This window comes from Dipodomys merriami, unplaced genomic scaffold (assembly GCF_024711535.1).
Source record: "Dipodomys merriami isolate MVZ:Mamm:240054 unplaced genomic scaffold, mDipMer1.0.p SCAF_6, whole genome shotgun sequence".
NCBI lineage: Eukaryota > Metazoa > Chordata > Mammalia > Rodentia > Heteromyidae > Dipodomys > Dipodomys merriami.
Genome location: NW_027206179.1, coordinates 64,610,673 through 64,625,316, shown reverse-complemented (window position 1 = coordinate 64,625,316; position 14,644 = coordinate 64,610,673). Strand labels below are relative to the sequence as shown.

Here is a 14,644-nt window from a genome sequence, read left to right as displayed (position 1 = left end):
TAAAATCACATCTAATTCGTAGTGAAATACCAACATGGAAGCCCAGATCGCGCAGCAGCTCCCAGGAACCTCTGAGCTGAGGTCTGAAGTAGCAGATTCAACTTGAACGCATTGGCAGTTTTGAGCAGAAGTGATCCTGATCTGACTCATAAAGTTACAGTGAATATGAAAAAAATGAAGAAACCAAATGTAAGAAATACCTGATAGATATTTCACATTTTATTGGATGTAAAGAGGGAAAAAGAGAAGATGCTGGTGGCTCATGCCTGTAATTCTGTCTACTTAGGAGGTTGAGATCTGAGGATTGAGATCAAGATTTGAAGCCAGCCTGTGCAGGAAAGTCCATGATACTCCCCTCTCCAATTAACCACGAAGAATTGGGAAGTGACGTGTGGCTCAATGGATAAAATGTCAGCCTTGATCAGAAAAGCCAAATGAGAGCATGAGGCCCTGAGTTCAAGCCCTAGTGTCCACACAAAAATGAAGAAAAGGAAGGAAAGGAGAAAGGGAAGGAAGAAGAGAAAGGAAAGAAAAAAGAAAGAAGAGGAAATAAAAACAAGGCCAACATTTTTTACTTAGGCAGAAGGCATATGGACCAAGTTGAGAAGTTAGGAATGAAAAGTTTTACTAGGTTACAAGGAGCTCAACTTTAAAAAATATCAGGTGTGGCTTGAATGTGTGAGACAGAGATATTCAAATAGAGAGAACATATTAGGATTCCATGAAATAGAATATAGGAATCAGACAGTAAGAAAGTATCAAATCAACACTTCAAGAAATTTTCCAAAACCTGTAGCAAGAGGCTTTGCAGTGCTGAACATAAAACAAATGATAAAAATAACCACCTGCAGACCTACAGTATAAATTTTGCCCACTGAAGGGAAAGAAGGTACCAAGAACTTCCCAAGAGAACAAACAGATCACCCAAAAAAAGGTTGAGACTTACAATAGCATTAGGTTGTCAACAACAACCCTGGAAGAAATGATCGCCACATTAAAATTTTGATGGAAGCCATACATTGTTTTACAAAAAGCAATTTTGAGTTATGAACGGTGTCACATAATTTACCTTCCACATACCTTTCTCCAGAAACTAAAAGAAAAACAAACTGTGTTTCCTGTAAGGAAGGAAGCAGACCAAGAAAGAGTAGGACAGGACACATTGGTCTAGAAAAGAGGAAGCTGATACAGGAAAAAGGCAAAGGAATTTCCTAGAATGATAAGATTCCGATGTCTCAGACATGCAGCAACCTAGAAATAACAGGTCAAGGATAAAATGGGGATTTGAAGGCTCCAGGAAGAATACATTTAAAAAAGCAAAGTGAAACTGAGTTATACTTTGTTGAGAGTTCTAGAAAGACTAAGTAACACGTACATAGACACTAAACAAAAACCAGGCAGATATTAAGTCTAGGGAAAACAAAAGGTCATGTGAGTAAGGAAATGGCTCAGTAACAACAGTATTTACATCATTGTAACAAGGTGAATAATTAGCTAACTTTTCTTTAATCTGGTTTATGGTATAACTGTTGGATGATGAGGATGGATTGAGAGGAAGGAAGCCTACTTTGTATAGTAGGAAGCTACTATAATATAAAGAGTTTCTTAGATCTACTGAGAGAAGTACTAGAAAAAAATGCTCCCAAAGTTGGAAGTGAATTTGTTGGTGTGTGTATGTGTGTTGTTGTTGTTGTTTAAAGTCTCATAGAATAATCTTTTAGAATGTCACAGATAAAGAACTTTGGCGTTAAAGAATATTAGGTTTAGTTTGGGGGGTATAGCTTACTGGTGGAATTTAGGCCTAGCTTGGGCAACCCTTGAGTTCAGCCCTAAGCACAGGCAGTGAGGAAGGGCAGGAGGGAGTGAAGGGGGAAGGGAGGGAGGGAAGAAAAGGAGGAAGAAAAGGCTCTTCCTTTGTATTTTTCTCCCTTCTCTCCTCATTACTCTCCCTCTTCTCTGCACTTTCTCACTCCTTCCATATCTTTCTTCCCTCCAAATCTGATTTTGGAGTCAAATTTACTAGAGTTATTGCGTTTCTAGGTACAGGTGGGAATTAGAATGCATTACTCCCTCAGGTCACAGTAGTATGGAAATGCAGGCTGGAATTAGGATAAGAAGCCACAGGTCAGATCTTTGCTCAGCCACATGCTGGTAAATGAGAATATATTATAACCTCCAGGCCTTTCTACTTCTTCATTTACAAAGTGATAGAACAGGCCGAATAGCTCTTATCTGAAATACTTGGAAGTAGAAGTATTTGGGCTTCCAGATGTTTTGGATTTGGGAGTATTTTCATATTTATATATGTGTGTGTATTCAAACATCTGGAAAATGGAACCTAAATCCAAGCAGGAAATGCAATTATGTTTCTTATACACACTCAGCAGAAAGATGACTTTGTATTTTTATTGTTCTTATGCTTGACATAATCAGCTCCTGTATGAAATTTTCCACTTTAATACCATGTTGGTTCTCAGAAAGTTTTGTTTTGGTATTATTTAGAATTTTGGATTTTTGAATCAGGGATGCTCAATCTCTATCAATAATTATGCCAGCCTGGCAATGATGGCTCAAATCTGTAATCTTAGCTACTCAGGTGGCTGAGATCTGAGGATCTTGGGTCAAAGCCAGCCCAGGCAGGAAAGGCTCATGAGACTTTCCTCTCCAATTAACCACCAAAAAAGCCATAAGTAGAAGTATGGCTCAAGAAGTAGAGGACTCACCTTGAGCAAAAAAAAAAAAAAAACTTAAGGACAGCTTGCACCCAGAAGCTATATATCCATTATTTTTCTCAAAATCAATTATTTTTGGTATTTTGAAATACTATTGGCTGTTGAAAAGTATTTCCCTTTCCTCTTATCCCTGTACACACACACACACACACACACACACACACACACACACACACACACACATCCTTCTCTATAATTCATTTGCTCTCTTTTTTAATCTAGTTTTTTATAGATAATGTTTCCTTTCTCCATCCTAGTAGGATGGAGAAAGGAAACATTATCTATACATGTTCCTCCCCTTTCAATTTGTCTTATAAACAGCCTCAGAATCCCTATTTCCTGATTATATCATTCATTTCTTCTGTTCACCTCCTTCTCCTGTGACACCATATGACATTAATCACTCACATGGTTGGTCCAGTTAGCATTATATTTCATTTCTTTCACTCTTCTGTCCAAGATCCTTGTCTGGGGCAGGATTGCTGGGCTGTAGATCAGCCAAGTCACCTCCCCTTTCTCATGCCTGTGGAGGGAGATCTTTAGATGGTTGGATGATAAGGCCCATTGCTGTGTATATTTCTTTATCCTTTTTTATTTCTTACCTTTTTTACTTGTGAGATTTACTGCTGGAATTTATAGCCTATTGTGTTGAGTTTAAGATTCTATAAAATTTTCTTTTGAATTTTTGACATGCTGATTTCTTTTTATTAAGAAGTATATCACATTCGCCTAACCATTATCCCAAATACTCTCTTCATTTAGATGAGCTCAGTGAGGGTCTTGTATTAGCTATTGTCACCGTCATTTTTTTTTTTAAAGACAGCCTCCTCCTTAGAGCCACTGGTCACTTTTGATCAGGGGTTTAAATAAGTCACATTGTCACAGCCACCCTGCAAGTGGCCTTCACCTAAAGCATCCCATAATGAACAGGGTCTAAGTGACTCTCACAAAGGCTATTAAATCCACTTAGACCCAGAAAGACAAAGGCTCCATGTTTTCTCTCATATGTAGATCACAGACCCAAAACACAACCTCCTATGTAAACACAGAGACTTACATGCTTATGTAAACAATCAAGTTGACTAAAGTATAGTATATGCTGAAGTAAAACTTCACAGAGGAAACTTTCTGAACAATGAACAAGCAGTTTACCAAAATGAATATCAAGAATCTGAGACAAAATTGTATGGTGGAGTGTGAGGGGTTGGATGAATGAAAAAGGGAAGAAGGGACACATGCAGTCAAAACACTCAATGTACAAATGAGCTAAAAAGAAGTAGGAAACTTGAAAAGTGGGCACTGAGATGGATGTGTTAAATTGCAAGTTGCTTATACAACTGTTGAACTTTCAAAAATTAACAACAACAGAAAAGCATTTAGGAGATTTTTGTAGTTTTTCAGTCAAGAAATGATAAGGATAAAACTTAGGCAAACAGTGAGAATGAATGAAAGACCACTTATGTGTGACCATAGAGATCAGAAGACCTAGTGGCTATACTCCATATAGGAGCACCAGCTGGTTTTAGTGACTGGAGGAGGGATGGGCCAGGGAGGAATGAAGAAGACTCATTTCAAGGGGAAGCTAATGATGGTAGTTCCATTTGGGATAAGGTGGTTTATTTGGGAATCTAATAGGCAAGTGCTAAGTCTGGCTGATGATAGAAAACAGGTCTAAGGTCTCTGGAGAAATACCTGTGCATTAAAAAGCACAGATTTTTGTTGCCAAGCTACCAAAGCTACAAGCCAAGCTACAAGCAACAATCATGGAACAGGAACAGTTCAAGTGGTAAAGCCTTGAGCAAAAAAGCCAAGCCAAAGCATGATACCTTGAATTCAAACTCTCACACTGGCGCTAAAATAAAATAAACAGTTGTGGGAACATGTTGCATGAACAAGCTCAGCTAGAAGAACAAGGGAGAGAAACTCAGGCAGAATTTTTTGGATATTTTTGTTCAAATGGGAAAATGTATGACGCTGAAGCCAAGGGGGCTGAGAGAGTGGCCTAGTAGAACAGGATCCATGAAACCAAAGATGATAACACCATTTCTAGATTCTCAGAGACCTCATAGAGTTCAAGCAAAGCTTACAGTGGACTTAGAAGACATTTAGGCTGAGCCTAGATGCAAGAAAACTACATGAAGGCTAGCCCTGACAATGGCTGTGAGGCTCTGAGCCAAGTATTCTACCAGGTGGCCTGTGTTCCTAGGGGGAGGTTTGCTTGCAGAGCCTGTATGGAACTTTTCATTACTATTCCCTCTAGGATTACTTACTTAGACCACAGTGGCAACTGATGTGTTCATGGATCCGATGAATTATTTTAATTTTAGTGTTTGGTCTTTCTCTTTCTTTAAAAAAAGAAATTATACAAGTCTTGTGTAATTGTCAGAGAAATGAAAGTAGTGGAGGGGAGGGGGAGAAGAGGCAGGTAGAGGACAGAAAAGGAAGGGAGAGAAGGGGAGGGGAGGAGAACAAAGAAGAGGGGAGGGAGGAAAGGAAATATAGTGTCTGATATATTTAACCAATGGCTGTATTTGCATATGTATATGATATACATATGTGTCTATACATATAGATATGTATATGTGTATGTGTGCATGCATGTGCATGTATATATGTGCATCTATGTGGATTTGTATGTGGATATATACATGTATGTGCACATGTGTGTTATATACATGTGTATATATAATATCTGGGAGAATAAAAACCCAACTGCTAGTGACAGTTGCTTCTTGAAAGAAGAATTTGGTGTCAGGGCTTGGGGGCATTCATGTTCTCCCTCTAAGAAATGGCCCCAGCACTGATTCTGAGATGACACTAGTGCACCAAAACTGATGGGAGTTCTACGGACATGGAGGTCAGTGTGACTTCTTTAATCTTCCCTCCATAGTTCCCGGGCTTTCTGTGAAGATCAAGCCCTGGCCCCCACCATCATATGAGGGGGAGGGGTCTACATGGGTTCCTCGCTGTCCCCTGCACTCAGGTTATCCCTTCTGCTGGGCCAGCTTTGGCTGCAGCTTCCACAAAGCCTCCCCTGCAGCTGTGAGGCCCATAAGCCCCTGTGGTCACCTTGGTGGACCAGTACATGGAAATTAATTAGAGTCAACTATGTCCCCCCAGGCTTGGCTGTACCAGTGTCATAAGCAATTATGTTCAGCTGCAATTCCTTCCCTATCTTCTGGGAGAAAATATTCCAGCAGACAGAGGCAGGCAGACCCAGTTAGAAACTATGAATGGTAAAATTTAAATTCTAAGATGCTTTGCAAAGCCATTGGGGGTGGCAGTGACTTCCAGAGACTGGGGTATTTTTTCATCAATCCAGAGATGACAGTGTACTTGATCCCCTGACCACTGGACACTAAATTCCCTGGGCTGCAAACAAAGTCTCCTCCTCCAGCCAGAGGACAGTGGTCATAGCAACAATCAGCAAACATTGTGTTATCATTGCATCACTTGCCTTTCGTGGAGCTGTCCCTTTCTGAAAACAATGCATGTTATCAATGGTAATGTCACTAGCTTTTTGACTTTCTATTTCTCTTTTCAAACTCTCTTTATAGGAGCAAAGAAAGAAGCACCAAGAGATCAAGATGCTAATAAACCCGGGGTTTCATCACCTAAGAGAGCAGCAGCTACTGCTGCCAAGCTTCATTCACCAGGTATTGAAGAAATGCAATCTATGCTATTGGGGAAGACTTGAACTTAGGGTTTCTTCTACTCAAATGTCTTTCATGGAGCAGTGCCAGCCCTGTATTAGTAATTGTCCAGGGTGGGCATACATAAGTTGATGTTTTCTGACACTACATTGAGTGAATCCGTTGGTTGCCTTATTTTTCCCTTAAAAAGCAAAATGTTATGCCATGTGGAAGAGGGAAACCTTAATTGCTTAGAAGTATCTGTTACTCCAAGAACCAGCATCTGAAGGCTCATGCCTTCAGGAGGCTGAGATCTGAGGATCTTGGTTTCAAGCCAGCCAGGGCAGGAGAATATCATCTCTAATTAACCACCAAAAAGCCAGAAGTGGAGCTGTGGCTCAAGTGGTAGAGCATTAGCCTTGAGCACAAGAGCTCAGGGACAATGCCTAGGTCCTGAGTTTAAGCCCTGGGACTGGCACGCAAAAAAAAAAGAAAAGAAAAGAAAAGGGAAGGAAGGAAGGAAGGAAGGAAGGAAGGAAGGAAGGAAGGAAGGAAGGAAGGAAGGAAGGAAGGAAGGAAGGAAGGAAGGAAAGGAAGGAAGGAAGGAAGGAAGGAGGAAGGAGGGAGGGAGGGAGGGAGGAAGGGAGGGAGGAAGGGAGGGAGGAAGGGAGCGAGGGAGTCATTTAGAGTTGAAAACAACATTTTGAAGATTTAACCTCATGATATTCTGTTTTCTTTTTCCTTTGTGCCAATACTAGGCTTAAACTCAGGGCCTCACACTCTCATTTGTCTTTTCCGCCCAAGGCTTAATGCTCTACCATTTGAGTCAAAGCTCTACTTCTGGCTTTCTGGTGGTTAATTGGCAATCTCACAGACTTTACTGCCCCAGCTGGCTTCCAGTCATGATCCTCAGATCTCATCCTCCTGATAACTAAGATTACAGCCCCCATCTTAATAAATGTTTCATGTCTAACTCTGCTTTTTCTATATAAAGTGTGTTACAAATCTTATAGTTCAACTGGGGATATCTTTATTCGAGTGTACTATACTCTTTCTGATTTTCTGACTGCATGCTCTGTCAGTAATTGGGCGGGATGAAATGTCAGACTATAATTGTAGGCTTGTCTGTTTCTCCCTTGGGTTCTATCCACATTTGTTTCATGTTTTTGGAAACTCTGACATGAGGTACATGAATGTTTAGCTTAGCATTTTGATGAACTGACCATTTTATCATTAACAGATGACCTTTATCTTGGTAATATTCTTTTCCCTGGAATCTAATTTACTTGTTATTAATAGAAGCCACTCTAGCTTTCTGTTACTTCAGCATGATGCAATCTCTTTCCACACTTCATCCTTTTTACTTGTTATCTCTTTATATTTAAATAGTTTCTCGCAGGCAGCATGTAATTGCATCCTGTGCTTATATCCAGTCTGAAATCCGCCTTTGATACATGTACATTTTCAGGTTTATTAGTTTCCTTGGGATGAAATCTACCATCTCACCATATTTTGTATTCAACCTGCACATTCTTTTTCTCTTTTGCATCCGTGATTGCTTTCTTTTGCATTGAGTGGTTTCTAGGAGTCCTTTATCTTCTTTGTTAATAGAGTAACTATCCACATCTCTTACTTGTATTATGTTAGTGTTTGCTTTAGAGTTTACAGTATACACATTTAACTAGTAACATTGTCACCTCAAGTGATATGGTATCACTTCATCTAGAGAAAAAGAATTACACAAAGGTTTACTTCCATCTATTTCCTCCTAGAATTTGTATTATTTTGTCAAACATTTTGATTCTTTCCACATATTAGGACATATAATTCCATATAATATAATCATAATTATAATACTATATAATACTGCAACATATGATGTGCAGTACAATATTGTGCATTATAACATGTAAAAAGTACACTGTTATTGTTATCGATCACTAACATGCCTCTTTGGGTTTTTTTTCTGTGTCAATACTGGGGCTTGAACTCAGGGCCTAGGTGCTGTTGCTTAGCTTTTTCATTCAAGGCTGATACTTTAATTTGAACCACAGTTCCACTTCCAGATTTTTGATGGTTAATTAGAGATAAAACTCTCACAGACTTTTCTGCCCAGGTTGAGTTTAAGCCAAGATCCTCAGATCTCAGCCTCCTGAGTAGCTAGGATCACAAGCGTGAGCCACCAACACCCAGCTACATCCCTCCTCTTATAAAAGCATAAATTCCATTCAGGACCTTTAGGAGCTAATTACCTCCAAAAGAGCACACTTCACTGGGGATTAGGACTTCAACTTAGAATTTTTGAGAGGACATAAACATCCACTTGCCATCTACCTGAATCCACAAACATTCACAAACAACTGACATTCAGTAGAGCAAATATACACAGGAGCAAACCTTTTGAGGTTCAGCATAGATCCTTGCCTATCCCAGGTGTGTTAAGAGCCAGCCCTGGAGGATGGTGACATGGAAGGGCTGAGCAATCATGGTGGAGATCTGGGGGGTGTTGTTTTCCTGTGCCCAGGCTCAAGTCTGTGCTTCCTTTGTACCTTTTGAATAATGGCTCTTCCTTTTGTTCAGTGTACAGAATATGGATTAGAACATTTAATGCCTACATCCTTCCATTGAGCCTTCGAATGACCCCTAGCTAGGAGAGACTCTCTCGTTGGTAAATTTGAGGAATGTTTCTCTCCCTGCTCAACTGTAAATTGAGTGAAAGCCAGGGTTGTATCTTCTGTTATGTCTCCCATCTCCAAACAAAATAATTCTGAACAAAATTCCCCTGACACTTAGATTTCTAAGATGCCTCTCTTTTCTCCTGAATGTCTTGGGAAAGAATCGTTCACATTTCCCATCTTTGTCTCGTAAGTTTTCTGTCACTGTAACAAAACACCTGAGATAAATAGAGAACATGTATTTTGATTCCTGGCTTCAGGGATTCCAATCCATGATAACTTGGCCTCATAGCTTTTGGGCATGGAGTGAGGCAACATATCATAGCAAGAGCACAGGGTGGAGCAAAAGCATTCACATCCCAGCCATGGAGCAAATGAGAAGGGGAAGGTGCTGGGGCCTTCTGTCCTCTTCTAGGCATGCCCCCCATAGCCTAAGAGCCCCCCACTAGGCCCCACTTCCTAAACATTCTGATAATCCCAGTAGCATCACTACGGGAACCAAGCCTTTAACACATGGACCTTAAGAGAACATTCAGCTGCACATCAGTGGCTCATATCCGTAATCTTGGATACTCAGGAGGCTGAGGTCTGAGGATCCCAGTGTGAAGCCAGTACAGGCAAGAAAGTCCATGAGACTCTTATCTCCAATAAGCCACTATAAAAATCCAGAAATGGAGATGTTCTCAAGTGGTAGAGTCCTAACCTTGAAAGAAAAATCTCAAGACAGTGCCTAGGCCTTGAGTTCAAGCCCCAGGAGCAGCACATAACACACACACACACACACACACACACACACACACACACACACACACACACACGCACAGAGAAAGAGAGAGAGAGAGAGAGAGAGAGAGAGAGAGAGAGAGAGAGAGAGAGAGAGAGAGAGAGGGAGGGAGAGAGGGAGAGAAGGGGGAGAGGGAGAGGGAGAGGGAGAGGGAGAGGGAGAAAGAGAGAGAAAATTTCAAGATCCAAACTAGAACAGCTTATGGATGAGTCCTCAACCAACTGTTGTCTACATCTGCCATTTCACTCCTGCTCCTGCAGAGGCCACTCGTGACCTCTTGGTTATTAGGTCTTAATAGGCATGTCTTATTCCTTATCTTTTCTCTGGCATGTGACATTATTGACTCTTTCTCCTTCCTTTGACTCTGTGATGTCACTCTCTTCCAGTTCTCCTTTTACATCTACAAACACTGTTCTTAGTGGTCTTCAATAGAAAGTCTTCCCCTGTTTCTTCTATATGCTGCCAAGTCAGCTTAGCCCCAAATAAAATCTTGATAAAATGATGGGTGACCTTGGGAAAATAACCCAAGTTCTATGAGCTTTAGTTGTTTGTTCTGTAAACTGGGATTTGTGTCTGTGCTACCATGTCATGGTAAAGATGAGTGATAAAATGCCCCACTAAATGGCAGTGAATAGCTCCATGTTCAAATGGAGCTAACTGAATGTCCTTACTGAGTCTTTTTTATTAGTTAATCCATAATCCAGTTGTCATAAAAGTCACCTGTTTAAAGTATGTCACCAGGGGATTTTAGTGTGGTTAGAAGATTATACAACTGTCATCATTGATTCTATAACATTTTTATTATTCCCTAAATAAGAGCCATACTCCTAGCAGAGCTATCTTCCATGCCCCTGGAGGATAGCTTTCTGTTAGCTTTCTGTCTCATGGGTACATGCAAGCCTCCCAACCTCTGTCTCCTTAGTAGCTGGAATTACAGATGTGAGGCACTGCCACTGCCTGAAGATGAGGGTAGTTTCTACCCATTTGTATAAGATGAGGGTAGTTTCTACCCATTTGTATTTTGCGTAAAGTATAGACTATTCAAATAATTTTTCATCAATGACTTTGGAAACATTGATTGCACCTGTGTATTTTTATTCTCCTCAAGAAAGTGAAAAAAAGAAACAGCACCTTCCTGGAGTAGGGAAATATCAACTTATGCTTTCTATAAAATTATATTTTATTTATTGTGGCTGGGTGTTGCCCAATTCCATAATCCCTGGCCGTTCCTATGCTTAGGACTGTCTGGAGGAAATCTGTCACCTTCTAGCACCTGCTCTTTGCCTTCTGTCATTGCAAGCCAAACCCAGGCAAACAACTGCCAATGCTCAGTGGGAAAATTATACACACCACCGGACAAATTTTTCTGAAATACATTTAGATTAGTTTGACAAATATAAAGTCCAGTCCAAGTCCACAAAGAAATCAGCTTGTGCACCCCTTGGGAGGTCCTGCTGTCTGTGAGGATGTTGTCCAATCTCATCAAGTGAATTTCCTTAAACTGAGAAACTGTTAAAGCTGTGTCCCATACTTACTTTGCTTCTTGTTTACAAGTGTGAAGGTCAGAGGCGTTCTCTGCTAGTGGAATTGTGCAAGTTCCGGGGGTAGCACCCTGTATGACTGTGTCTGTGAAGTTTTCCAGGTTTAAAAGGAAACCAAGCTTCCCCATCCATTGCAATCCTCTGGCTGGGGACTGGATGACAGCAGATGAATTTTTAATATCCATTTTCAGATTCTGAGTTGTCCCCAGTGCTTAGCTTGTGCACGCAAACTATTTGCAGCTCAGCCTTCGCACGCAAACTGTTTGTACTCACCTTCAGGATGATGTCCGGTTACCGACCTTTCCCCCAGGGGCCTCTGAGTGGCCAGTTGTCACTGGCACCAGCATGGATCCCATCTCTCTCACTTGATCTACGGCAACCAGCAGGACAACTAGGAGGACATTGTGATTGGGGCAGGATTGGGACAATGAGGGGATAGTTTAGATTCAAAGCATGCCCCAACCCTGTGGAGATATGATAGTGATGCTGTGTGGCCTAGCAGAACCCTGCAGGGAGAGGAGGCCGACCTAGTTTGGCCCCTATGGGGCAGGGGCAATGGCCGCCCTGAGGCCAGGGATGGGCTTGGTTCTGGTGTCTGCTTCCTTGTACTTCCCTTGGTTGCAGTCAAGGAGAAAAGGCTCAGGGAAGGTAGTCAAATATTTTGGCCCTCCAAAAGTCACGTGATGTTAAGGTCTACATATAAGGTAAGATATCAAAATCCACAGATGTTCTTTTTATTATTATTCCTATTACTACTACTATTATTATTAATTCCATTTATTAATTCCAATTATTAATTCCTGTGTTGGGACTTGAATTCAAATCCTCATGTTCTTACATGGCTTTTTTCATTTAAGGCTGGTGCTCTACTATATGAGCCACACTCTACTTTCAGCATTTTGCTGGTTAATTGGAGACAAGAGTCTCTTGGGTTTGTCTCACCCAACTAGCTTCAAACCTCAATCCTTAGATCTCAGCCTCCTGAGTAGTTAAGATTACAGGCAGGAATCATTGGCACCTGGCTCAAATTCCTTATAAAGAGGTATGTAAATACAATCTGTACAATTGTCACATTTACATAACATGCAAATGTTATGTAAATAGGTTTTAGTCTATGTTGGATAGGGAATCATGACAAAGGATCAAAGCTTGATGTAGATGGATGAATACTCAGACATAGAACCCATGGATATACCCAAGACTATATTTAAAAAATCAGACTGTTTTCAACTAAATGCAACAAGGAACCCCACAGATAGCTTTCCTTCTCAGCCTTTCCTTCTCAGAGCCTTAGCTCTGGGACTTTGACGTGTTGTGTTAGAGATGAGGCACCATGGAGAAGCAGCTAACTGGGACCCACACAGGGCTGGCCTCGTTATATAGCTGTCTCTTTAGGTACAAAGCTGCTTTGGTGGGTTGATCCCAAAAGTTGCCGTTCTCAGGGAGCTTCTGTCTTTGGGGAATTGGAAGGAAAGAAAAGAGGCTCAGGACTTCTGGGGGCTCCAGAAGCAGAAATGTAAGCTGCTTCTACTGGAATTTTGAGTATGTGATTACTACAGAATAAATGCCAGTAGTGAGATTTTTTTTTTTTTACTGACTCTTATATTTACCATTGAGGATAATTTCTAACAGGATAATGATGGTGATGAAGATGATGATCATAATTTATTTTTCCATTTGCTGGAATTTATTTTGATCAGATATTATTTTATACAATCAGAGGTCCAGAGGCATTGCACCTTTGGGCTCCTCCCCTTAGTGATGTTGATAATTTTAGAACTGGAAATGTAGCTCAGTTAAGAATTTGCTCAGCATATGTGAGGGACCAAATTCAATCCCTAGCACCATAAAAAATTGATAGTATGAATGTTAAAGATGGAAGGTATAAAGAGCCATTCTCCTCAAGATTAACTTTGACAGTTAAAAACACAGGAACAGCGTGAGTGCGGGCATGTTTATAAGCTCAGAGGTGATCTGAGACATCAAAGATGGCAATTAGCTCGCATTCACTGCACTGGAAGTAAGTTTTGCTTTTTTCCTTCCAATTTCCCAAAGACAGCATGCTTTTTGTGTTAATAGTATTGAGGAAAAGAAAGAGGAACTTTTAGGTAGATGGATATAAAAAGGTCTGGCTATAACACATGGTAGATAACATGTAACCTCCATCATGGTGCTGCTTCTTTCCATAATTCACTGAGTCCTCACCCAAACTCTTCCTCCCACAGTGCCATGTGGGTCCACTAAACCAATGAAAAGAGCCAGGCCAAGTGAAGATTCCATTGGACCCTTGTTTTGGGGGCCCCTCTCCACCAAGAGTCTCTTTCAAGTCTGTTGACTTGCCTTGTGCTCTCAAATAAACTTGTTCTGGCTGCTTTAAACATTTTCCTGCCTCTTAATTCTAACTAGCCGAGACACGAGTGAACCCTACCCCTGGATGGTATCAGGGTCAACATCTGGTGTATCAGCACATTCATTAAAGCACTGGACTGTTTTTTATAAATTCACCAGCTACTACAGTGAATGACAAACAGTAACTGTGGGCAGATGTCTACTTAGGGCCTAGGCTATGTCTTTCAGTACAGAGGGAGCCATTTTTATTTTGATTTCAATACAGAAGATGTTGAAGTGCACCATCAACATTGATTTGCCTGCAACATGCAAGAGAGTTTTCTAGAATACCGTAGACTCTGATCTCATAAAGGCAGACTATAAGAAGCAATAACAGCAGTAAGTCACATGACTTCCCATCTGTTCTATGTGACATCACACTGAAATCACTGATGACTTGTCAAGAAGGAAGTTTTCATTAAAATAGGCACACCTGCTGTTACTAATCAGGAATATTTAGATTTCTTTTAAACATGAGGCCACCTATGTATCCACAAAGGCAGTGCCATCCTAGGTCTTGGTGGATCAGGTACTAAAGTGGCTGCTATTTTCTTTATTTTTGTTTTTATACCAGTGCTAGGGCTTGAGCATTGTCACTCAAGGCTGATAATACTCTATGACTTGAGCCACAGCTCCACTTCCAGCTTCATGGTGGCTAGTTAATTTGGAGCTAAGAGTCTCACAGACTTTCCAGCCTGAGCTGGCTTCAAACCCTGATTCTTAGATCTCAGCCTCTTAAGAAGCTAGGATTACAGGAGTGAGCCACCACCTCTTGGCATGGCAGTTGTTTTCGGAATTGTTTTATTTTGATCCCTGATGCTTTGGGAAACAAAGAATGACAGGAAGAAAGCACACTGGAAATAATCAGTGTCAAAGGGAGAAATGTGCCTCT

General features: G+C 40.8%; 1 protein-coding gene across 3 annotated transcripts in view; it reads left to right on the top strand.

The window, feature by feature from the left end:
- The window catches only part of Mtus2 (microtubule associated scaffold protein 2), a 577,850-nt gene that overhangs the window by 440,748 nt on the left and 122,458 nt on the right, over nucleotides 1-14,644 (top strand). For all 3 annotated transcript variants that reach the window (XM_070003044.1, XM_070003046.1, XM_070003043.1), the window contains one exon: nucleotides 6,290-6,388. In XM_070003044.1, the coding sequence (XP_069859145.1) occupies nucleotides 6,290-6,388 (99 nt within the window). The remainder of the gene's footprint in view (nucleotides 1-6,289; nucleotides 6,389-14,644) is intronic.